Raw genomic sequence first — 26,113 nt, forward strand, 5'->3', positions numbered from 1 at the left:
GAGCGGCGGGCGCGGCGGGGCGGAGCGGCCCGAGCAGCGGCGGGCGGGCAGGCGGTCGTCCGGCCGGGGACCCGGCCCGGGACCGGCGGCGCGCGGCGGCCGAGGCCAGGTGAGTTCCAGGTGGCCTCGGGTTGGCGACTCGAGCTCGAAGCCTGCCTTTGGGGGCTGCGCAGAAAAGGGACGGAGCTGAGGGCTGATGGGGGACGCGACGGCAGGGGTCGAGGGGGCGGGAACGAGCCTGGGGGTCTTGGAGAGGTTGCTGGGGATGAGGTGGAAGCGAGACGGTGAAGGAGAAAGTGGATGGGGATGGAGCTGGTGAGGGAGTTCGCGGGCGTGGGGGGGGTGAGTCTTGTGGCTTTGAGCAGCTTCTCTGAAGAGGACGTGGCTTAAGTGGTAATTGGAGGGTCGCAGGAAACGGCGTTGTGGGGAGGCACGGAGGCGGGAACGAGAGGCCCAGGCTGAGGGAGTGGGCAAGGCCAGTGGCGGGACAGCCGGGGTGCGGTTGGGGGGAAGGGGTGCGAGACGGATCTGGGGACGTCTGCCCGCGCGATTGAAGGAAGGGTGTCTGAGAAGAGGGCGGCGCCTGGCCCCCAGTGGGTGCTCAGTAAATGCGGGGGGTTCTGAACTAACTGATGCGGCAGCCGGCTATTGGGAAGCGGGGAAATGGGAGCTGGAAGGGAAGTAAACGAAGTAGAAGTCATGGTAAGAACTGAGGGTAGGCTTAGGGAGGGAGGGCCCGGAGAGGAGGGAAGAGAAGGAAAGGGTTAGAGTGGCCCCGTGCAGATAGATGTTGAGGTGCAGCCCCTGGAGAGTCCCCCCACCCTCCCCTCTTGATTCATGTCCCTCCTGACTTCACACTTAACAGCTGGGTGACCTGGGACGAGTCCCAACACTCTCTGTGCCAGTGTCCTCGTCTTGGAAACTTCACCACCCTCCCCTTAAGACAGGACTAGCGGGATTCTGGGATTCCCTGGATCCAAGGAACGGACCTCAGGGCCGGTTGTGGGGCCGGAACTGTGTTTCAGAAGGGAGTGTGCATGCACCCTCATGTACAGGACTGTCGCCACCTCCGCAGAGCTGCATCCTTGGACTTAAATGGGTAAAACGACATACAGGAAATCTGTCCCCCGGTTGCTCTGAGCTCAGCCCTGGAGAGGCACGACATCCACGAGCCCTCCTTTCTTTCCTGGGCACCTGGAGACCAGGGGTCTTTAAGGGATGGCTTCTCTGCCTCTTTGTCTGAGGTGGGAGCTGGTGGGGACACTTTCCAGCCAGAGGGTCCCAACTCGGTTTGTTTTTTGGTGTTGGAGTCTTCAGAATCTTAAGGTGTCCAGGAGCAGCCAGAGGTGACCTGGGCGACAGGAAAGTTATTCACATCTGACAGGCCTGGCTCTTGTGGCCCTGGCAGGGCCAGGCAGGGACTTTGTGCAGGGTGCTTTTGATTGGCATTCATTTCTCCCCTTTCCCAACTGTAGGGATCTTTATCTGGGATCTGCCAGAAGGGCTGGGGAACCCCAGCTTATATTTAGTTTATAGCTCATTCAGGAGATGAACCTGGATAGTTTGAATATAAAGAGGGCCACAGAAAGATAAGCACCCCCTTCACTTCCAGAATATCCTGGCCTTTAGGAAAGGTGGCTTTGGCCTGGCTTGCTCCAGGACATGCAGTGACAGCCTACAGTCATGCCTCCTGCAAACATTGAACTGTAGGCTTGCCCTGGCCTACAGAACAGGACCAGGATCTTCTGATCCCACAGCCCTGCAGTTGCTTCTTCCCTGCCGCTAGAGAATGGCCAAGCAGGGTCTTGTGGAGGGAGCACTGTGTTGGAGATCCTGGCTTTTGGTCAAGTCTCTGTGCCTGTTTCTGACCTCTCACCTGCAAAATGAATGAATTGACCTCCATCAGCGTTTTTCAACCTTGAAACCCAACTCTTCTCATCACCGTCTTGTCTCCAGTCCATGTCCCCCAACTCCCGGCCTTGAACTCCTCACAGCACCCCCACTCTCCATTCCTGGCTGCGATGATCCTACTTTTATTCCGTTTTCCATTCTACAGTTTGTATCCAAAAATGATTTTTTTTTTTAACCGCTTCTTCATCGTCCAAAAAGAAAATTGTGGTGTCGAAGGTGCTTTTGCACATTGCACCTATTCCCAAAGCTTTGGAAACTGCAAATTTCTGGAAATCCCGAGGCAGTACTGTCCCTCGGGTCCAGTCTGGTGACTCAGTGGAGCAGGTAGAGACGTGGGAATCTCCCCTTTCTGTTTGGCTGTAGGATTCATTATTCTCTCCCCACAGGGACTTGTTAACTTGCTGCTTCCCATTCCTCGTCTCTTCCAAATGGTGTGTCTTGGGTGGGCCTGGATTTCAGTTAGGCAAGGGTTGATTGTGCCAGGCACTTGGTAGATTCCTGGGGACAGAGGTGAATCCTTATGACCCAGAGGAGGGACACACTAATGCCCGCCCTGCAACTTTGCACTTCTTCAGAGAGAATGGAGTTCAGGCTGGGCCGCAGTGGCTCAGGCCTGTAATCCTTTTGGGAGGCCGAGGCGGGTGGATCACAAGGTCAAGAGTTCAAGACTAGCCTGACCAATACGGAGAAACCCTGTCTCCACTAAAAATACAAAAATTAGCCGGGCGTGGTGGTGTGCGCCTGTAGTCCCAGCTACTCTGGAGGCTGAGACAGGAGAATTGCTTGAACCCAGGAGGCGGAGTTTGCAGCCAGCCAAGATTGCGCCATTGCACTCCAGTCTGGGTGACAGAGTGAGACACCCTCAAAAATAATAATAATAAAAAAAGAATGGAATTCAGATCAGGTCATCAGTACGGTGACAGAGGGGCCACAAGATATTATGGGGGGAGAATTAGGGACAACCAATGCAAGCTTTAGGACCAGGGGGATTTCAGCAAGTTTCCTCAGAAGTAGTGGCTGGCCCCAGGTCAAACCTGGAAAGATACCACGTGTTAAACCACGCCGGGTGGAAGGGATTGCGCAAGCAGATAACTTTGAAGCCCGGCCGGTACAGGGCATCCCAGCTCTCTCATTCTGCCAACCGGCAGCGCGAGGGTCCTTGTTCTTATCTTCCTGATACAGAAACAGGCCCAGGCAGGTGATGACTTCAGAGATGGTTCCTTGAGCTTTCTAGAAACATGCAGGATCCTTAGTAACCTTTAACTGGGGAAGCCCAAATCTCCAGGGCAGTTTCTCACCTGCATTACCATTGACACTTGGGGCTATGCACTGTAGAATGTGGAATAGTGTCCCTGGCTGTCCCCCGTGAGATGCCAGTAGTATTCCATCCCCTGCAAGGGGTAACAACTGAAAATGACTCCAGCCATGGCCACGTGTCCCCTGGGGGCAGAATCACCTCCCCCGCCAGGTGAAATGTGATGCTCATTAGTAAAACCTGGTTCCCCTCTAGGGCCCATTGTTGCCTCGGTGGGTCCTTGGTGTTTGTGGAGCCCCTGAGAAACTGCCACTAAGAGTGGGAACAGGGGCAGAGACCAAGAACTGAATCCTGCCTTCCAGTCAGTTCTTAATCAGGAGGGAGCGGGTCTTGATAAAAAGGAGGAACCGTTAGGAACGGACTGTGGGAGGGTAGGCAACACGCCCGAGGATGGACAGCGGATGCCCTTGTCTTTTCTTTGTCTTGTGACTGACCTGGATTTCTGGAGGAACTGTCCTCATCTTAGAATGATCTGTTGCTTTTCTTCTGAGATTAGAGGTATTAGATTCTCTCCCAAGAGCTACTTTGGAGGTTGCCCCGGATAAACGTCCCTTTTGTAAGCTGCATTATCTCTTCCATGGGCCCTTTCGCCCGCCCGTTCCTAAGCACACACTGCTGAATTTTTGTTCTTGGTCCATCTTGCTGTCCCCTTCCCTGGTTGGCCCCCTCCTTGACCGTGACTTTGCTGCTTTACCTTGATTGGAGGAGACGCTCTGGGGCCACAGGACTGACGGTCCCTTCTGGGTGCTGCCCCCGCACCCCACCCACCAGTCCTTTGTGTGCCCAGCATCCCCAGCCCAGCTGTGCCAGGCTGCCCCTGCTCGGCCGGCCATTCAGAGGGCCCCAGGCGGCCTCTCGGCAGAGCAAGACAAGCCCTTCTCTTCTGCCCTCGTGGTCCCTGGAGTGGCAGAACAAAGGGCTCTGTCTCCACACCAGCCCACCGCCGCAGCCCAGAGCCCCGTTCCCTTTCAGTTTCTATCATGGCTAGGAAAGAGCCTCAGAGATTAGGCATGTTTCAGAAATGCAGCTCACGAGTTTGGGTTCTACTCATTTCCTCAGCGAGACTTTCTGAGCCCGAGCCCGATGATAAATAAAGTAGTGACTCAAGGGTTCAGCCCGTGGGTTCATCGGAGTGATGAATAAGATATCCTTGTCTGACTCACTTGTTTAAAACCCATCTCTGCCCTCCTGCACAGGGCTGTATGTGCAAGAGAAGGAGCCCCGCTAGGGGTATTTCACGACTGTTGTTGCTGGGTGCCTGAGTTTGCTAGGGCTGCTGTAACAGAACCGCATGCTGGGTGGCCAAAACAACGGAAATATATTGGCTTGCAGTTCTAGAGGCCAGACGTTTAAGATCACATTCAAGATCAAGGTGTTGGCAGGGTTCGTGCCTTTGGAGGGCTGTGAGAATCTGTTCCAAGCCTCTCTCTGTTGGCTCATACATAGCCGTCTTCCCCTGGGTCTTCACATCGTCCTCCCTCTGTGCCTGCCTCTGTGTCCAAATTTCCTCTTAACGAGGACAGCAGTCATATGGAAGGGGGCCCACCCTAATGACATCATTTTAACTGAATCATCCCCATAAAGACCCTGTCTCTAGGCGAGGCTTGGTGGCACACGCCTGTAATCTGAGCCCTTTGGAAGGCTGAGGCAGGAGGATCACCTGAGGCCAGGAGTTTAAGACCAGCCTGGACAACATAGCAAGATCCCATCTCTACAAAAAATACTAAAATTAGCTAGACATGACGGTGAATGCCTGTGGTCCCAGCACTTTGAGAAGCTGAGACAGAAGGATCGCTTGAGCCTGGGAGTTTGAGGCTACAGTGAGCTATGATCATGGCACTGCATTCCAGCCTGGGTGGCAGAACAACACCCCCATCTCTTAAAAAAAAAAAAAAAATCCCAAATATACTCATACTCTGAAGTTCTGAGGTTTAGGATTTCAATATGTGAATATTCGTTTGTGGAGGGGGGTGGTGGACACAGCTCAGCTCATAATACTGAGAAAAGGACAAATTCAAATTACATTTTTATTTGTTTGTTTATTTTGGGGGCGGGGGCAGAGTCTCGCTCTGTCACCCAGGCTGGGGTACAGTGACTCAATTTCAGCTCACTGCAACCTCTGTCTCCCAGGTTCAAGTGATTCTCCTGCCTCAGCCTCCCGAGTAGCTGGGACTACAGGCGTGCGCCACCACGCCCAGCTACTTTTTGTATTTTTAGTAGAGATGGGCTTTCATTGTGTTGACCAGGTTGGTCTTAAACTCCTGACATCAGGTGATCTGCCCGCTCGGACTCCCAAAGTGCTGGGATAACAGACGTGAGCCACAGTGCCCGGCCTCAACTTACATTTTTAGATAATATAGGAATCTGGGGGGAAATGATCGTGTCAATAGAGAATAGGTCCATTTTGTCTTTTCTCACTCCTTTAAATAAACACTTTAAGGGTGAGCAGGTTGGTTGGCCACATCAATTTTGGACTCTCCCTGTTTTCCAGATCTCATGCTCATACATTCAGGGGTGACTAAAGAGAGGTGAGAGGCCTGGTGCAGTGGCCCACGCCTGTAATCCCAGCACTTTGGGAGGCCGAGGTGGGAGGATCACCTAAGGTCAGGAGTTCGAGACCAGCTTGGCCAACATGATAAAACACAGTCTCTACTAAAAATACAAAAATTAGCCAGGTGTAGTGGCACGCACCTGTAATCCCAGCTACTTGGGTGGCTGAGGCAGAAGAATTGCTTGAACCCAGGAGGCAGAGGTTGCAGTGAGCTGTGATCTCATGCCACTGTACTCCAGCCTGGGCAAGAGGGTAAGAGCCCATCTCAAAAAAAAAAAAAAAGAGAGAGAGGCGAGGACCCAGCCCAGGGAGGAGTGGATCCCATGGGATTTTACAGGGGATGTGTTGAGGGCCAGGTCCACAAGGCTGTGTGTGCCTGGTGGGGAAGCAGGATGAAGTTTACAAACAAGGCATGGGGCAGGGGTGTCTCTGTTCTCAGTATTGCCAGGGTCAGGGGCAAGGAATATCCAAAAGTAACTCCACTCGTGGACCCAAGTGATCTTAGGACCAACTGCTGTCACAAGTGATTGAACAAAAGAAGTTTCTGGAAGGTCTTAAAATCCTTCAGCAAAAAGGAAGTATTGGCTGGGAGCCAGGCTCAGAGCTGGCCCTTGGGGAGACTGAGGAGAACAGAAATAGCCCTCGCCTCTGTTCAGATGTTCAGCCAGGAGTCACGAGCATGGAAGTCAAATTCACAGCCCAGGGTCTGTGAAGGTGCCAGCAGCGGGCGAGCCTGTGACGGGAGCCTGCCTGGCCTGGGGACTCGCTTATGGGGGAAGTGGGAGACCTGAGAGCTTCCCCAGTCAGCCGTGCCCTGGGTCATCTGCCTGCGAGGTGGGCACTGCTGCTTCCTCATGAGTGAAGTCACAGCAGCACAGCAGCAGTGGGTGGCTCAAGGCTTTGCTGTGGATCTTCCTGGGCTCACTGCTCAGAGCATCTCCATGAGGAGACGTCTGCCACCTCCTGCATCCCATTCCAGGGCAGACGAGATCGGGGGCAGGAGGGTGACGTTTGAGATTTTGATTCCCAGGGTACGGGGACTCACGTGGGGCTTTAATTTCCTGGTGAATGTGCCGTGGGGGGCAAGGAGTAGCTTGGCCACTGCTTGGGAAGACCCCTGGGGTCCTCGTCTTGTCACGTGGAGATGCTGTTTATTGGGTGGGTACAAGAACAAGAGAGGCGGAGAAAGTGCAGTCGTACTTATTTGGCCCATAGGCGCCGTGGAAACTGGTTCCTTTCCCCTGGGTGGTCCCTCAGGAGTCAGCCCCGTGATTTAGCAGGGAAGGGAGAAGGTAAGGGTTGGGGTGTCCTGCAGTGCAGAAAGTGGCCTGAACCGGGGCAGGTGCCTCCACAAGGCTGGCTCCCTCTTGCACCCCACACTCTCAATATTCTGCAGCCAAGTGAGCGTGGGGTTGGAACCATGCTAACATGTCAAGTGCCCGTGGGTCCTTGAGGAGGCTGAAAGTGTGAGAATCTTGCTTTTTTTTTTTTTGAGACAGGGTCTCACTCTGTCACCTAGTCTAAAGTGCAGAGGCATGATCTTGGCTCACTGCAGGCTTGACAACCTCCCTGGGCTGAAGTGATCCTCCTACCTCATTCTCCTTAGTAGCTTGGGACTACAGGCAGTCACCACCACGCCAGGCTAATTTTTGTATTGTTTATAGAGGTAGGGTTTCACCATGTTGCCTGGTCTTGAACTCCTGGGCTCAAGCGATCACCCGCCTCAGCCTCCCAAAGTGCTGGGATTACAGGCGTGAGCCACCACGCCCAGCCACTTTTGTAATTTTGTATTTTTAGTAGAGATGGGATTTCACCATGTTGGCCAGGCTGGTGTCGAACTCGTGACCTCAGGTGATCCACCCACCTCAGCCTCCCAAAGTGCTGGGATTGCAGACATGAGCCACCGTGCCCAGCCGACACATTTAAATACACAAAGTGAATGGGGAAGGAGAGAGGAGAGAAAGCAGAGAGGCTAGGTGGATTCTCCTGGTTAATAACCCTTTGGGTTAATAACCCTTTGGGGGCCAAGTGATTACATGCCTGTAATCCCAGCACTTTGGGAGGCAGAGGTGGGAGAATCCCTTGGGCCCAGCACTTCCAGACCAGCCTTGGCAACATAGTGAATCCCCATCTCTATAAAAAAGATACAAAAATTAGCCAGGTGTGTTGACACATGCCTGTGGTCCCAGCTACTCAGGAGGCTGAGGCCGGAGGATCACTTGAGCCTGAGAGGTCGAGGCTACAGTGAGCCAAGATGGTGCCACTTCACTCCAGCCTGGGTGACAGAGTGAGACTCATCCCAAAAAAAAAAAAAAAAAAAATTATTAGGAATGTATTCTGTGCGTTCTGGTATTTAGTATGAGGAAAGAATCAATTTTTTTCCAAATAATTAATGTAGGGTCTCTAACCCTCAGCACTGCTGATATTTGTGGCTGGGTCCCTCTCTGTGGTGGGACCCTGAGCACCACGGGGTATGGAGCAGCATTTCCAGCCTCAACCTTCTTCATGTTGGTAGCATCCTCCCTGTCCCAACAACCCTTAATATGTCTCTGGGCCAGGCGCAGTGGCTCACACCTGTAATCCCAACACTTTGGGAGGCTGAGGCAGGCAGATCACTTGAAGCTAGAAGTTTGAGACCAGCCTGGCCAACATGGTGAAATCCTGTCTCTACTAAAAATACAGAAAAAGAAAAAGACGCACACACAGAAAATTAGCCAGGCATGGTGTTGTGCACCTGTAATCCCAGCTACTTGGGAAGCTGAGGCAAAACAATCTCTTGAACCCGGGAGGTGGAGGTTGCAGTGAGCCAAGATCATGCCACTGCACTCCAGCCTGGGCAACAGAGCAAGACTCTGTCTCAAAGGGAAAAAACATATCTCAGGACAGAGGTTGCCAAGTGTCCCTTGAGGGCAGAGTCAGCTCCAGGGGAGAAACAATGATATAGAAGAACACCAAGCTTTTGAGGGGCAAGCAGAGCCTGTTGAGACTGCAGGTCAAGCCCGTGACTGGCCTGAGGTGACTCCTTTCTCCCCTGCCTTTGTGGTGTGATCACCAGGGTCCCTGGCACAGGGATGAGCTTCAAGGGGAGCTGGGGAGTGGCTGTTTCACCAAAGACACTGGTGGCAGCAAATCGTGGGACCATTGTCCCCCACCATCCAGTTCTGCTCTCAGGTGATCAGAAAATGGAACGAGCTCCTTATGTCCTCTGTAGAAACCAGGCAGAGGGTGGGTTTCGTGGCCAGGAGGAGGAGCATCTGTCTGAAGGCCACAAGGGCTAGGTGACAGATGGGCGGCATGGGGAGATCCTGGCAGGCAGAGAGCACTCCACATGGAAACTAGAAGCGTGAGGCAGATGAGGGGCCAGGTAGCGAGCCACCTAGGCAGCTCAGCAGATGTGTAGAATGGGAATAAACTTGGGGGTCTTTTGGGGGATCAGTGGGAAAGGTGATAGCTAAAAGGTACAGGGTTTCTTTTTAAGGTGATGTAAATGTTCTAGCCAGGGGCAGTGGCTCATGCCTGTAATTCCAACTCTTTGGGAGGCCGAGGCAGGAGAATCACTTGAGTCCAGAAGTTTGAGACTGGCCTGGGCAACATAGGGAGATCATGTCTTTAATAAAAAAAAAAATTGAAAAATTAGCCGAGTGTGGACTTGCACCTGTAGTCCCAGCTACTCCAGAAGCTGAGGTGGGAGGATTACTTGAACCCAGGAGTTCGAGACCGGCCTGGGCAACATAGGGAGACCCCGTTCTTACCCTCAAGATGGCTTTCCCCTGGGCGTGACGACGGATGAGCTGTGTGATTGCAGAGGGGGATACAAGGGTTTTTCCTCTGCCCTTCCAGACCCACGTCCCTGGCTGCCCTCCCCATCTTCGTTACAAGCTCACAGGTCACCCGAGAAGGACCTGCAGCCCAGCCACCACCCAGTGGCTCTGCCTTCTACCTGTGACCAGAACCCACCTGTGTCTCATGGGCCTGACCCAGGCCACTGTCAGCTCCCCCCAAGGCACCCACAGAATGTGCTTCCACCCAGGCCTCCCAGAGTCCATCTGCCACAGATAATGACATTTTCTTAATGTCACTCTGGTCCTGGTGCCCCTGCATCAAACCACACGGGGCTCCCCTGTCGGACTTGCATGAAAATCTAACCACATTTGCAGGGCCCTGGAGGATCTGACCTTCCCCATCTCGGTTTCTCTCTCCCCGCCTCCAGCCTTGGACCCACCGGCCACACTGGGCTCCTTGTTCTCAGACCCACTCTGACCCCGCCTGCCCGCTCCCCGCCCTCGCCTGGGCTGCTGTCTTCAAGCTCTGGGCACGTCTAGCTCGTTTGCACTGTACAGGCCTCAGCAACCATTTGCCCTGAGCGCTGCCCCACGGGTTCCTATCCCCAGCTTCCCCACCTTGGCCTGGCTCATATTGGGGCCGAGTATTTTTTGCTGTGGGAGCCGTGCTGTGCACTGTGGGACACTGAGCGGCATCCTTGGCCTCCACCAACTAGTTGCAGTATCCCCTCGCCGCAAGTGGTAACATCCAAAATGTCTCCATGACCAGGCGCAGTGGCTCACGCCTGTAATTCCAACACTTTGGGAGGCTGAGGCGGGCAGATCACTTGAGGCCAGGAGTTCAAGACCAGCCTGGCCAACATGGAGAAACCCCGTCTCTACTAAAAATACAAAAATTAGCTTGGTGTGGTGGCACACGCCTGTTGTCCCAGCTACTCGGGAGGCTGAGGCACGAGAATCACTTGAACCTGGGAGGCAGAGCTAACAGCGAGCTGAGATAGTGCTACTGCACTTCACCCTGGGAAACAGAGCAAGACTTCATCTCAAAAAAAAAAAAAAAAAAAGAAGGTCTCCAGACATTGCCAGATGTCTGTCCCAGCAGGGACAGACTCACTCCTGGCTGAGAACTGCAGTGCTAGCACGGTTATGCTGGATTTTTCCTCCCCAAAGCACTTATCACTGTTGCTAATACCTCCTTGCTTTGTGGTGAGTGTGTTATCCGTCTCCTTCACCTCCCGGTTCTCTCTCCTGTGCCCAGCATCAGCCTGGCCCGGGGTGAGCACTGGAGGAACATTTGTTAACCATATGTTGAAGGCAGCCTCCTCTGAAACATCAGCACAGATCCCAGGGAGGGAGACCCCAGGGCCTGGAGGGGTGGGCATATAGCACAGGTCAGAGAGCACTTGGGCTGCGGGGAGGCGGGTGGCCAGAACGTGCTGAAAGAACACATACCTGGGAAGGGACCTTTCTCCAGGGCGTGGGGCTCAGAACAGTCAGTCCAGATGGAAGGTCTGGGGGAATGTCTTGGGGAAGACAAGCGACAAACTGAACACGTTCAGAAGAACATATTCAACTCCCCATGAGTGAGCGTGGAATTGGCAGAAGCCACGAGAGAGCATTTGGGATGAGCTTCTTGGGAATATTCAGTTAAAGCAGAAAAAGGCTGGAGCAACCGAAGGGCTCACCCAGCTACCTTCTGGCCTGAGTGTTCCACTCAAGGTGTTCTGCGCTGGGCAACTGGATTCATGTCCTGGGGCTTCCATAACTAAGTACCTATCCTGGGTGGCTGAGGAGTCCGCAAGTCTGAAATGAAGGTGTTGGCCAGGCATGGTGGCTCACACCTGTAATCACAATACTTTGGGAGGCCGAGGCGGGTGGATCACCTGAAGTCAGGAGTTCATGACCAGCCTGACTAACATGGTGAGACCCTGTCTCTACTAAATACAAAAAAATTAACCAGGCATGGTGGTGCATGCCTGTAATCTGAGCTACTTGGGAGGCGGAGACAGGAGAATTGCTTGTACTTGGGAGGCAGAGGTTGCAGTGAGCCGAGATCACGCCATTGCACTCCAGCCTGGGCAACAAGAGTGAAACTCTGTCTCAAAAAAAAAAAACAAAAGAAAAAAAACAATGAAAATTAGCCGGGTGTGGTGGTGGGTACCTGTCATCCCAGCTACTTGGGAGGCTGAGGCAGGAGAATCGCTTGAACCCGGGAGGTGGAAGTTGCAGTGAGCCAAGATCGCACCACTGCACTCCAGCCTGGGCAACAGAGCAAGACTCCATCTCAAAAAAAAAAGGTGTCAGCAGGAACACGCTCCCTCTGGAGGCTCTAGGGGAGGACCCTTCCTGCCTGTTCTAGCTTCTGGGGCTCCAGGCGTTCCCTGGCCTGTGGTCACATCACTCCAATCCCCACCTCCATCTTTATTCACGTGCCACCTTCCCTCTGTGTGCACATATGTCTCTTTTCCTTTTATAAGGACACCAGTCTTTGGACTTGGGGCCCACCCTTGTCCAATACAACCTGATCTTAACTGACTACATCCCCAAAGACCTTATTTCCAAACAAGGTCACATTCTGAGGTTCGGGGTAAGCATGAGTTTTGGGGAGCACGAATGAACTCCCCACTGGAAATGCCTCTTTGTGATTTTGCCCTGCGGATGCTGTTTCTTGGCCCTGCTGGCTCCCCCAGCTGCTCCCCGAGGAGTTTCCCATCCCTGCTCTGTCCCACCCCTAGGACCTGGCCCCTCAGCAGGGCCTGGGCCACCAATGATGCCCACCAGTTCCCTCATACCAGACCGTGGTATGAGCCCATTGACCTCTGCAGTGGATTCTTGGAAGCAGCCCCACTTACTTTGTTTATTTACTTATTTGTGTGTATGAGAGAGAGAGAGAAACAGGATCTGTCTCTGTTGCCCAGGCTGGAGTGCAGTGGCGCCATCACAGCTCACTGCAGCCTCGACCTTCCAGGCTTAAGTGATCCTCCCACCTCAGCCTCCTGAGTACCTGGGACCACAGGTGCACGCCACTATGGCCGGCTCATTTTTTATTTTTTGTAGAATTGGGGGGTCTTTCTTTGTTGCCCAGGCTGGTCTCAAACTCCTAGGCTCAAGTAGCCTCCCAAAGTGCTAGGATTACAGGAATAAGCCACCACGCCTGGCCATATCCCCAATTTCTGAAATGCCCCAAAAGAGCTTAGTTTCTCCCTCCTGTCACCTGCAGCGGGCCATCCCTTGAAGTTTTCTTAACAATTTCTTTTCTTGAGTGTCCTCTTCCTCCCGACTGGCACATGAGCGTGGCCATCTTATGGTTAGGTTGCGGGTGTAGAAAAATGAGGACAAAGGTCTCTACGTCGTCCTCCCACTCTGAGCCACCCTGACCGATAGGCTGACTTTGTGGTCATTCCTTCGTGTGTGTGTGTCCATCTTTCCCATACTGCCCATGAGCGTTTCTTCTAGAAAAAAAAAAAAAAAAAAAAATCCTCAACAGGATCAGGGAAATGTACACGAAATGTGAAATGCGCTGAATGCTGCACGATGCATCCTAAACGAGTCTGCTGTAATGCTAGTTAGCCTTCCCTTAGCTTGAGAATGATTTCATCCTATAAACATGTGGCTTCAAATTATGGCCTTATATAAACGAAACGGCTACGCCACACTTTCTGGAGTCCCTGTCCGGAGGCCTTTATTCTCCAGTAAATTCCGAATCCTCCGCCAAACTGGTAGGCAGAACCCTACTTTCTGTGCAGCCGGCCTTGAGAGCGGCTAATTCACATCCGGCCACTGACCCCCACCCCCAGGGCCTGTTTTTTTCGTTTTCATGCCTTTCCTTGCACCTCCTTTCTATGAGAACACAAGGAAAAGGCCCTGAATTGAGATTGGCGTTTTTTCAGAGTGCAGAAAGCATATACTGGCCTGGCTTTTACAAAGCCATTTCTTTTTGCACCGCTCCGTTTTTTTAAAAGGAGTGTTCATTTTTATTGTAGTGAAATGCACATAACGTGTAATTTATCATGAGTAACATTCAGTGCATTCACGGTGTTGTGCAAACACCAGCTCTATCTGATTCCAGAACGCTTTCATTCCCCAAAAGGAAACCCCGTCCCCATTAGCCATCACTCCCCACTCCTCGTCCCCTAGCTCCTGACAACGACTCATCACTTTCTGTGTCTGTGGATTTGTCTGTTCTGGCATTCTGGACATTTCTATAAATGGAGTCACACCCCATATGGTCTTTCGTGTCTGACTGCTCTCACTCAGCATCATGTTTTTTAGTTTCATCCACGTTATAGCATGAATCGGTGCTTCCTTCCTTTTTTTTTTTTTTTTTTGAGACAAGGTCTGGCTCTGTTGGCCAAGTTGGAGTGCAGTGGCACAATCTCGGTTCACTGCAGCCTCTGCCTCCCAGGCCCAAGCCATCTTCCCACCTCAGCCTCCCGAGTAGCTGGGATTACAGGCACACACCACCACGCCTGGCTAATTTTTGTGTTGTTTTTTTTCTGTAGAGAAGAGGTTTTGCCATGTTCCCGAGGCTGGTCTAAAACTCATGAGCTCAAGCGATCTGCCGGCCTTGGCCTCGCAAAGTGCTGAGATTACAGGCATGAGCCGCCTCACTCAGCCTTCATTCCTTTTTATGGCCAAATAATATTCTGTTGGATGAATGGGCCACGTTGTATTTTTCCATTCATCAGTTGACAGGCACTTTGTTACCACTTTTTGGCATTTCTTCGAGGATCTTTATAGTCTGACAGTTTGATTTTCATTTGGTAACAAGGGGATCGTTCTTACACAAGGCCTTGGTCGTACTGGTGCTGTCAGCTGGAGGATGTATTTTGCTTCCCGTTCACATTGTCTGTGCGTGGGATAGGCATGAGTCAGGGGGTACAGCGGGTGTGTTAGCCTTGGGGTATTTTGGTGAGACAATTCGGTTTAAGGAAGGAAACACGTTTTCAGGACCCGGACCCCAAAACACAACCACAACCCAAGGTCGCCACTTGGCTGAGCTGTCCCCCACAGGGACTTCAGGTCCCTGGTTCCTCCGTCCCCAATCTGCTTCCTTCCATTCCCGCCAGAACCAGGGGATTTTCCAAGGGCAGGTTTCACATCCACTTGGGGCAGGGATCTTAAGCCACAGCAAGACTAATTTCCAGGTCCAAGGTCTCCTGGGAAACCACAAAAGACTGAGCCCTGCCGAGTGAGAACATTCTCTGAAGCTCTGATAATCAAAACAGCGTGGCACCTCACAAGCCTCAGCAGCCCAGAGGCGGACCACATGTATAAAATAACTCCATGTGTAGTATTTAACAAAGGAGGCTCCCCAATCCAGGGAGAGAAGGATTCTTTCACAAAAGACGTGAAAACAGTTGCTTCCATGTTTGGAAGCAGTTTTGTTTTGTTTTTTGTTTGTTTTTTTGATACATGGTCTTGCTCAGTGGCCCAGGCTGGAGTGCAGTGGCATGATCACAGCTCACTGCAGCCTTGGCCTCATGGGCTCAAACAATCCCCCTGCCTCAGCCTCTCGAGTAGCTGGAATTATAGATGTACACCACCACGCCCAGCTAATTTTTTAATTTTTTATAGAGATGGGGTCTTGTGGCCAGGCATGGTGGCTCACACCTGTAATCCCAGCACTTTGGGAGGCCAAGGTAGGAGGGTCACTTGAGGTCAGGAGTTTGAGACCAGCCTGGCCAACATGGTGAAACCCCATCTCTACTAAAAATACAAAAATTAGCTGGGTATGGTAGTGTTTGGGCCCAGGTAGAGGGGGTCAGCCCAGAGCTGTGGGTGAAAGGACAGGCCCATGGTCCCACCTGGGGGAGCAGGAGAGGACCAGGCTGATGAGCCTTGCAGGGGACACTCCAGCTTGTGGTCCCAGCTAGTTTCTGCTCCCACCACCCCCATCCCACTCCCAGGGAGGGACGTCCCTTCTCGGGCTACCCCCTTTCCTGCAGCCCTGGCTGCTCAGCAGCCGCCTTGAGCAAGCCTTATCCACTTCCTCCTGGCCTGGGGGCAGGGCACACATCTGCCAGTCCTGTGACCGTCCCCTTCAGCCCCATCTCTGAGAGCGGGGTTTCCTGAGAGTCTGCCCTTCTGCCCCACACACCAGGGGCCCAGAGCTGCAGAAGCCCCCCCAAGCTTTGTTCCCAGCAGGGCTCAGAGGGCTCCTGGTACTCCATCAACAGTCCCTGGAGGACGCGGAGCAGTCTCAAGTGCAGCCGTCCATGTGGCCTTCAGCCCTTGTGATTCCATGAGCTAGCATCAGCCCTCCCCTCAGTGGGTGGCAGAGGCTGCAGGGAGCAGGAGAAAGAGCCCATCCTTGGGTTCTCCTGGCTTCTCGCTCAGAGCTGCTCTCTGCTGTGAAGGAGGAAGTAGGCATATCCCAGTGAGCTTTGCACCGCCTACATCCAGGCAGCTCAGCCATAAGTCAGCCCAAAGCCCGCCAGCTGGGAGCTGCACTGAGCCCCTGGTCACAAAAGTGAACGTCACAGGACGGGCCAACTCTGCCCAGGCCTTGCTCTGTGCACATACACAGGTGCACGCATGTATGTAGGCATGAACATGTGGGTGGGCATGTGCATGCAAATGTTTTGTGTACAAGCATGTACGTGTGGCTGTGCACATGTGTGTGCATGAGTGTTCATATGGAAGTATATGCTGGGCAAGGCGGCTGGATCACTTGAGGCTGGAAGTTGGAGACCAGCCTGGCCAACATGGCAAAGCCCCGTCTCTACTAAAAATACAAAAATTAGCCAGATGTGGTGATGCACGCCTGTATCCCAGCTACTTGGGAGGCTGAAGCATGAGAATCTCTTGAACCCGGAAGGCAGAGGTTGCAGTGAGCTGAGATCGCACCGCTGCATTCCAGCCTGGGTGACAGAGCAAGGCTCTGTCAAAAAAAAAAAAAAAAAAGCGCTTGCACATATGTTCCTTCATACCTGTGTCCTTGTATGCACGTGCATGCGTGTGAGTGTGTATACAAGCATATAAATATGTGTACAAGCATGTGTGTGCATAGTGTGTCCGTGTGTGCTGTGTTTATATGTGCATGGGTGTGTCCTATGTTGTGTTCACAGGTGTGTTCATGTTTGTGTACTGTGTGCACAGAAGTGTGTGTATTCACATGTGTTTCCTCTGTGTACATGCAAGCACATGGAAGTACATATGCCAGCACACACACACATTCACGCAGGTGTGATTAAGACACGTATCTTGGCCAGGCACGGTGGCTCACACCTGTAATCCCGGCACTTTGGGAGGCTGAGGTGGGTGGATCACGTGAGGTCAGGAGTTGAAGACCAGCCTGACCAACATGGTGAAACCCTGTCTCAACCAAAAATACAAAAAATTAGCTGGGTGTGGTGGTGCATGCCTGTAATCCCAACTACTTGGGAGGCTGAGGCAGGAAAATGGCTTGAACCTGGAGGCAAAGGTGCAGTGAGCCAAGATCGTGCCACTGCACTCCAGCCTGGGCAACAAGAGTGAAACTCCTGTTTCCAAAAAAAAAAAAGAAAAAGACATATATCTTCAATTTGGGCTCCTGTATTCCTCACCTGGCTTAGAAGTGCATAAACCTCTGTCCATCTTCCTTGGCCCTATGGAGCTGCCTGGGAACATTCCGTGATTAACTCTTGTGGTGTCCTGGGACGACCAGGTGAGCGATACCACGTGGCACCTGGGAACCTGACGTACCTTTAGATTTCCGACCATCTCCCTGCTGTGGTGTCTGAGGAGCTGTGCCTGGGCTCAAGGGCTGAACTTTTGAATACAGAGTAAGAAGTTTTAAAAAGATAAACTCCTGGGGAAATGGGATCTTTTAAATCCATGTAATTTTTAAAGCAGTTTTTTTTTGGGGGGGTGGTTTGAGATAGGTTCTTGCCCTGTGGCCCAGGCTGCGGTGCAGTAGTGCAATCCCTGCTCACTGCAGCCTCCACCCGCTGGGCTCAAGTAGTCCTCCCACCTCAGCCTCCCAAGTAGCTGGGACTACAGTATGTGCCACTATGCCCAGCTAATTTATTTATTTATTTATTTATTTACTTTGTAGAGATACCTAGTTGTGTGGCCCAGGCTGGTTTCGAATTCCTTGGCTCAAGCAATCTGCCCTCCTCAGCCTCCCAAAGTGCTAGGATTGTAGGCATGAGCCACTGCACCTGGCTTTGTTGTTGTTGTTCTTGTTGTTAAGATGGAGTTTCGCTCTGTTCCCCAGGCTGGAGTGCAATGGCGCAATCTCGGCTCACTGCAATCTCCACCTCCCGACTTCAAGCGATTCTCCTGCCTCAGCCTCCCGAGTAGCTGGGATTACAGGCATGCGCCACCATGCCCGGCTAATTTTGTATTTTTAGTAGAGACGGGATTTCTCCACGTTGGTCAGGCTGGTCTCGAACTCCCAACCTCAGGTGATCCGCCCACCTTGGCCTCTCAAAGTACTGGAATTACAGGCGTGAGCCACCACGCTCGGCCAAGCACCTGGCCTTTTTAAGCAGTTTTATCCAGGTGAAATTGTTGCATAATAGGCTGCACTTACTAAGTGTGCCAATAGTCGTAAGCCCACCACCACGACCAACGTCATAAACACATCCATCATCTGAAAAGTGTCCTCAGGCCTCTTGTCATCCCTCCCCACCCCACATCCCCAAGCAGCCACCAATCAGCTTTCTGTCTTCATAGGTCAATTTGCATTTTCTAGAATGTTATATACATGGAATCATACAGTATAGGCTCTTTTTAAAACTTAATTAAGGAAAAGTCACAAAACGTAAAATTCACCATCTAAAGTGTGTAATTTGGCTGGGTGTGGTAGCTTAAACCTGTAATCCCAGCACTTTGGGAGGCTGATACAGGCAGAATGCTTGAGCCCAGGAGTTTGAGACCAGCCTGGGCAACATGGTGAAACCCAGTCTCTACTAAAAATACAAAAATTAGGCAGGCATGGTGGCATGTGCCTGTAGTCCCAGCTGCTCAGGAGGCTGAAGTGAGAGGATTGCTTGAGCCAGGGGAGGTTGAGACTGCAGTGAGCCACAATTGCACCACTGGACTCCAACCTGGGCAACAGAATGAGATCCTGTCTCAAAAATAAAAATTTGGCCAGGCGCGATGGCTCATGCCTGTAATTCCAGCACTTTGGGAGGCTGAGGCGGGCAGATCACTTGAGGTCAGGAGTTCCAGACCAGCTTGGCCAACATGGGGAAACCCTGTCTCTACTAAAAATAGAAAAATTAGCTCGGTGTGGTGGCGGATGCCTGTAATCCCCTGAGATTGGAAGGGAGGCTGAGGCAGGAGAATCACTTGAACCCAAGACGTGGAGGTTACAGTGAGCCAGGGTCGCAGCACTGCAATGGAGTTCAAGACTGTGTCTCAAAAAAGAAAACTAAGTGTGCTAGTCAGTGCATTCACTGTGTTGTGCAACGACCAGCTCTATCTGATTCCAGAACATTTTCATCCCTTAAAAAGAAACCCGGTCCCCATGAGCCGTCACTCCCTATTCCCCCTCCCCCAGTTCCTGGCAACCGCCAGTCTGCTTCCTGTCTCTATGGATTTGCCTGTTCTGGACATTTCATATCAATGGAATCATACACCATGTGGCCTTTTGCATCTGGCTTCTCTCAGCCTCATGTTTTTGGGGTTCGTCCATGTTGTAGCATGGAGCAGTGGTTCATTCCTTTTTATGGCCGAATCATACTCCGTTGTGTGGATGGACCATGTTTTGTGTATGCGTTCATCTGCCGATGGACATGGGGTTGTTTCCACCTTTCAGCTATTGTGAATAGAGCTGCAGTGGACATTGGTGTACAAGGAATTGAGTTGCTGCTTTCTATTCTTTTGGGTCTATACCTGGGAGCAGAATTGCTACGTCTGTATGTAGTTATGTAGTCTCTTTTGTCAGGCTGCTGCTTCTTTTTGAGACAGAGTCTCGCTCTTTCACCCAGGCTGGAGTGCAGTGGCGCAATCTAGGCTCACTGCAAGCTCCGCCTTCTGGATTCACACCATTCTCCTGCCTCAGCCTCCTGAGTAGCTGGGACTACGCGCGCCACCCCCCACCACGCCCAGCGAATTTTTTTTTTGGTTTTGTATTTTTAGTAGAGAAGGGGTTTCACCGTGTTAGCCAGGATGGTCTCGATCTCCTGACCTCGTGATCTGCCCACCTCGGCCTCCCAAAATGCTGGGATTACAGGCATAAGCCACCGCACTGGCCTTGTCAGGCTTCTTTCACTCAGCCCAACAATTCTGAATTGGTTTCCTATCACTGTGAGCATCGGGAACCAGCCATCCTGAATTTGTTGGTTCCTTCTCATTGTTGAGCCATATTCCATGGTGTGGTCAGTTGGTTCATTCGGTTGGTGGACATTTGGGTTCTCAGTTTGGGGCTCTCAGAAGTTACATGTCTCTGTCTCGACATCTGCTTCATTTCTCCTGAGTAACTCCTGAGAGGGGAATTGCTGGGTCACGTGCTAGGTATGTGTTTTAACATTGAAAGAAACTGCTAAAGTGTTTTCTAAAGCAGATGAGGGCCAGGCACAGTGGCTGATGCCTGTAATCCCAGGACTTTGGGAGGTCAAGGCAGGTGGAGATCCAGACCATCCTGGGCAACATGGCAAAACCCCCTCTCTGCAAAAAGAATACAAAAATTAGCTGGGCATGGTGGTGCCATCAGAGGATCACTTGAGCCCGGGAGGTCGAGGCTGCAGTGAGCTGAGATCATGCCACTGCATTCCAGACTGAGTGACAGAGTGAGGCCCTGTCTCAAAAAATAAAAAAGCAGATGAGCTGCCTCGTTCAGATAGTTTGTTGTTGTTGTTGCTGTTTTTAAGAAATAGAGTCTCTGCCAGGTGTGGTGGCTGACGCTTGTAAATCCCAGCACTTTGGGAGGCCAAGGCGGGTGGATCACTTGAGGTCAGGAGTTCGAGACCAGCCTGGTCAACATGGTGAAACACTGTCTCTACTAAAAATACAAAATTAGCCGGGCATGGTGGCCGGCCCCTGTAATCCCAGCTACTCAGGAGGCTGAGGCAGTAGAGTTGGTTCAGCCCGACAGGCGGAGGTTGCAGTGAGCCAAGATCACGCCACTGTGCTCTATCCTGGGTGATAAAGCAAGACTCCATTTCAAAAAAATAAAAATAAACAGCATCTCGCCCTGTTGCTCAAGCTGTATCTTAAATAATAAAAATAAAAAACAAACAAACAAAAAAAAAACCAGTCTCTCAAAGCTTTATCTCATGACCTGGAGGAACATACAAATGCACTGACATATCAAGGAAAGAATTAGGTTTTACAGCGAAATGGATAAGACAATCCAAATTTCATTAAACTATATACAGTATATATCTATTTCCCTGGAAGAAAACATGACAGTTACTTACTAACCTGGGGGAAAGTTTTAAGAGTTAAATCTTGCGTGTCCCCCAGCCTTCTTCCCTGTCGCCACTCCCTATCCCTGTATGAACTGTTGCCTCGGCCTCATAAGTTATCGTTTCTTTCAGCCTCAGCCCTTCTAACACTTCTGCAGGAATTCTCAGAGCCTTTAGTGGCCCTGACCCCGCTCAGTCACAGTGCTGAGTCATGCTTCACTTTAGGGCAGAGGTCAGCAAACCTTTGCTTTGAAGGGCTGGATAGTAAATATTTTAGGCTTTCCAGGCTGTAATATTACAGTCTGTGCCTGAACTATTTCACTCTGCTCTTGTAGCAAAAGCAGCCACAGACAATAAGGAAAGGAGTGGGCAAGGCTGCCTTCCAATAAAACTTTATTTATAAAAACAGGTGGTGGGCCTATCATACCATCCTTTATTCTTCTACTCACCTCATGAATGAACTCCTCTTCATCCTTCAGAACCTCCCCCCTTTTTTTTTTCACGATGGAGTCTCACTCTGTCGCCCAGGCCAGAATGCAGTGGCATGATTGCAGCTCGCTGCAACCTCCACCTCCCAGATTCAAGCGATTCTCCTGCCTCAGCCTTCCAAGTAGCTGGGGCTACAGGCGCCCGCCACCATGCCTGGCTAATTTTTGTATTTTTAGTAGAGGCAGGGTTTCACCATGTTGGTCAGGCTGGTCTTGAACTCCTGACCTCAAGCAATCCACCCGCCTTGGCCTCCCAAAGTGCTCAGATTACAAGCGTGAGCGACCACGCCTGGTCTCAGAACCCCTCTTAGATATTCCTACTCCCCTAATGTCTTCTCTTGTCCTTTAGGATAATCACTCCTGCTGTGTGTCTTTTAACTGTTGTGCTGGATTCACGTCTACACTCACGTCTGTTTGCATACCAGTCTCTCCTGCCTGTCTTTGGGCCTCATCTTAACACCCTCAGCCATTCTTGGTTGACTCATGCTGCATTTATGGCTCTTGATCCAAGCCCCTAGGTGGGCTGGCACCAGCATTTCTTTTTCTTGCAACCTTCAGAAGCAAATGCATTTTTTAGGAATAAACTTGGCCGGGCACAGTCACTCATCCCTATAATCTCAGCACTCTAGGGGGCCTAGGCAGGTGAATCATTTGAGCCCAGGAGTTTGACACCAACCTGGGCAATATAGTGAGACCCCCATCTCTACAGAAAATACAGAAACATTAGCCAGCATGCATGGTGGTGTGCACCTATAGTCCCAGCTACTTGGAAGGCAGAGGTGAGAGGATCACATGAGCTCAGAGAGATCAAGTCTGCAGTGAGCCGTGATCATGCCAGTGCACCCTAGCCTGGGAAGTAGAGCAAGACCCTGACAAAAAAAAAAAGAAGAAACTGAGCGACCCTGTCTCTTAGGAAAAAAAAAACAGGGCTAGGTGCGGTGGCTCACACCTGTAATCCCAGCACTTTGGGAGGCCGACGTGGGTGGATCACGAGGTCAAGAGATTGAGACCATCCTGGCCAACATGGTGAAACCCCGTCTCTACTAAAAATACAAAAATTAGTTGGGCATGGTGGTGGGCACCTGTAGTCCCAGCTACTCGGGAGGCCGAGGCAGGAGAATCACTTGAACCCGGGAGGCGGAGGTTGCAGTGAGCTGAGATCCGCCACTGGACTCCAGCATGGTGATAGAGCGAGACTCCATCTCAAAAAAAAAAAAATGAAGAGGGTGAATTTTGGGGAGCTAAACAATCTATATACGTGGACATAACAGAGCAGAATAGATATTGGGGACTGCAGAAGGTGATGGGGGGAGGAGAGGGAGGGTGAACAAATTTCCCGTTGAGTACGATGTTCACTATTCAGGCAATGTGTATCCTAAAAGCCCAGATTGGCCTGGCGCAGTGGCTCACTCCTGTAATCCTAGCACTTTGGGAGGCCAAGGCGGGAGGATCATTTGAGCTTAGGAGTTCAAGGCCACCTGGCCAACATAATGAGAGCACTTTGGAAGCCCGAGGCGGGCAGATCACGAGGTCAGGAGATCGAGACCATTCTGGCTAACATGGTGAAACTCCACCTCTATTAAAAGTACAAAAAAAAAAATTAGCCAGGCGCGGTGGCCGGCTCCTGTTTTCTCAGCTACTCGAGAGGCTGAGGCAGGAGAATGGCGTGAACCCGGAAGGCCGAGCTTGCAGTGAGCTGAGATAGCGTCACTGCATTCTGGCCTGGGCGAAAGAGTGAGACTCTGTCTCAAAAAAAAAAACAAAAGGCCGGGTGCGGTAGCTCATGTCTGTAATTCCAGCACTTTGGGAGGCCGAGGAGGATGGATCACCTGAGGTCAGGAGTTCAAGACCAGCCTGGCCAACATAGTGAAGCCCTGTCTCTACTAAAAATACAAAAAAAATTAGCCGGGCGTGGTGGCAGGGTGCCTGTAATCCCAGCTACTCGGGAGGCTGAGACAGGAGAATCGCTTGAACCCAGGAGGCGGAGGTTGCAGTGAGCCGACATCATGCCACTGCACTAGAGCCTGGGCAACAAAGAGCGAAACTCCATCTCAAAAAAAAAAAAAAAAAAAACCCAGACTTCACCACTACACGATATATATATATAAGAAACCTGCACTTGTAGGCCAGGCGTGGTGGCTCACCCCTCTAATCCCAGCACTTAGGAAGTCGAGGTTGGCAGATCACCTGAGGTCAGGAGTTTGAGACCAGCCTGGCCAACATGGCAAAACCCCATCTCTACTTAAAGAATACAAAAATTAGCCGGGTGTGGTGGCGCATGCCTATAGTCCCAGCTACTCGGGAGGCTGAGGCAGAAGGATTGCTTGAACCCAGGCAGCAGAGGTTGCAGTGAGCCGAGATCACACCACTGCACTCTAGCCTGGGTGACAGTGCAAGACTCTTGTCTCAAAAACAAAAAAAGAAAAAGAAAAGAAATTGGTATTGGCAGACTGCTACTTACCACCTTCCTGGTGTGCTTCTGGTGTCACTAGCTCTTCCATTCAAGCCCTCTCTCTGGTAGAGGATCCTTTCCGGGGAGTCCTATCGCATTGCGAATCTCCTGTGGTCTTGGACAGCTAGCTCCTCAGTCTTTCCTTGTTGCCCGTGACCTTGGCAGTCTTGGGACCACCAGCCATATTCCTGCAGGATGCCCCCAGCCTGGGCCTGCCTGATGTTCTTCTCCCCCGTAGACCGGAGTTGTGGCTTCAGAAGCAACCATACTCTAAGCCATTCCCATGAGTGCGTTTTTTGTGGGTCTTCTGGACTTCGTCTACCTAGGTTGAGTTTCAAGGACCCTGGAGTTTCGGGAATCCCAAATTTCAGGACAGGTTCAGTCTTGCTCATCCCCACATGCCTCTCGCTGTTACTGGTGTATGGCCAAGGCCTGTGGGGCTGAGTCTTCATCTGCTTGGGGAGCTGCTGGGGAGGTTTATTCAGAGATGAGGTCAGGAAGGATGTGGGCTGGGAAGGGCATAGCAGAAAGAGGGTCATGGCTGTTGGGCTTCAGAATTGAGAGGCTGCCTCTGGATGGGGTGGGATGGGGGCTGGGATGGAGCAAACTCAGGGGAAGGGTCAGGTCTTGGGGTTCTCTGATGATGTCACTTGTAAAAGCCATTGTATTTTTTTTTAAGTGACAGGGTCTCTCTCTGTCACCCAGGCTGGAGCACAGCTGGTATAATCATGGCTCACTGCAGCCTCGATCTCCTGGGTTCAAGTGATCCTCCCACCTCAGCCTCCTGAGGAGCTGGGACCACAGGCGAGCACCACTATGCCTTTATTTTTTGTAGAGACGAGGTCTCGCTATGTTGCCCAGGCTGGTCTCAAACTCCTGGCCTCAAGCGATCCTCCCACCTTGGCCTCCTAAAGTGTGGGATTATAAGCATGAGCCACTGCATGAGCCTGAGGTCACATTGAAGGACAGACAGACCATCACGGGATGTTGTGACTGGTTGCCTCTGGCTTTTTGGGTGAGCCTAGTCGGGTGGGGAACTCCAGCATCAGGTCAGGTGCTATCTGCCCAGGAGTGGGACTCCACATGCCCCTTAAACTTCCCCCCACCATTCTGATCGTGCCTGGCTCTGACCTCCCTTCTAGCTCCAGGACACGCGCACCCCGAGCCCGGGAGGCATGCTGAAGCCAGGCGGCCGGCAGGATGAGTGTGAAAGAGGCAGGCAGCTCGGGCTGCCGGGAGCAGGCGGCCTACCACCTGCACATCTACCCCCAGCTGTCCACCACCGAGAGCCAGGCCTCGTGCCGCGTGACCGCCACCAAGGACAGCACCACCTCGGACGTCATCAAGGACGCCATCGCCAGCCTGCGGCTGGACGGCACCAAATGTTATGTGCTGGTGGAGGTCAAAGAGTCAGGAGGCGAGGAATGGGTGCTGGACGCCAACGACTCGCCTGTGCACCGGGTGCTGCTATGGCCCCGGCGGGCACAGGACGAGCACCCGCAGGAGGATGGCTACTACTTCCTGCTGCAGGAGCGCAACGCGGATGGGACCATCAAGTACGTGCACATGCAGCTGGTGGCGCAGGCCACAGCCACCCGGCGCCTAGTGGAGCGTGGCCTCCTGCCACGGCAGCAGGCGGACTTTGATGACCTGTGTAACCTCCCCGAGCTAACTGAGGGCAACCTCCTGAAGAACCTCAAGCACCGCTTCCTGCAACAAAAGATCTACACGTACGCGGGGAGCATCCTGGTGGCCATCAACCCCTTTAAGTTCCTACCCATCTACAACCCCAAGTACGTGAAGATGTATGAGAACCAGCAGCTGGGCAAGCTGGAGCCACACGTCTTCGCGCTGGCCGACGTGGCCTACTACACCATGCTCAGGAAGCGCGTGAACCAGTGCATCGTGATCTCGGGTGAGAGCGGCTCCGGCAAGACCCAGAGCACCAACTTCCTCATCCACTGCCTCACTGCCCTCAGCCAGAAGGGCTATGCCAGCGGCGTCGAGAGGACCATCCTGGGTGCTGGCCCTGTGCTGGAGGTGAGCGGGGAAGCTGGTCTGTCTGTGGGAGGGGGCATTTGTTTGGAAAATGCGGGTTTCAAGCCAAGCTCGGTGGCTCACGTCTATAATCCCAATGCTTTGGGAGGCTGAGTCGGGAGGATTGTTGAGCCCAGGAGTTCAAGATCAGTCTGGGCAACATAGCAAGACCTTTTCTCTATAAAAAAAAAAAAAAATGATTAGCCAGGCAGGCATAGTAGTGCTCACCTGTAGTCCC

General features: G+C 52.1%; 1 protein-coding gene across 3 annotated transcripts in view; it reads left to right on the forward strand.

Moving 5' to 3' along the window:
* Positions 1-2: 2 nt before the first annotated feature.
* Positions 3-26,113, forward strand: part of MYO9B (myosin IXB) — a 136,437-nt gene continuing 110,326 nt past the window's right edge. For all 3 annotated transcript variants that reach the window (XM_063719328.1, XM_024236773.3, XM_063719329.1), the window contains exons 1-2: positions 3-109; positions 24,981-25,878. In XM_063719328.1, coding sequence (XP_063575398.1) covers positions 25,039-25,878 — 840 coding nt within the window. In that variant the 5' untranslated portion in view covers positions 3-109; positions 24,981-25,038. The remainder of the gene's footprint in view (positions 110-24,980; positions 25,879-26,113) is intronic.

This window comes from Pongo abelii, chromosome 20 (genome assembly GCF_028885655.2).
Source record: "Pongo abelii isolate AG06213 chromosome 20, NHGRI_mPonAbe1-v2.0_pri, whole genome shotgun sequence".
Lineage (NCBI taxonomy): Eukaryota > Metazoa > Chordata > Mammalia > Primates > Hominidae > Pongo > Pongo abelii.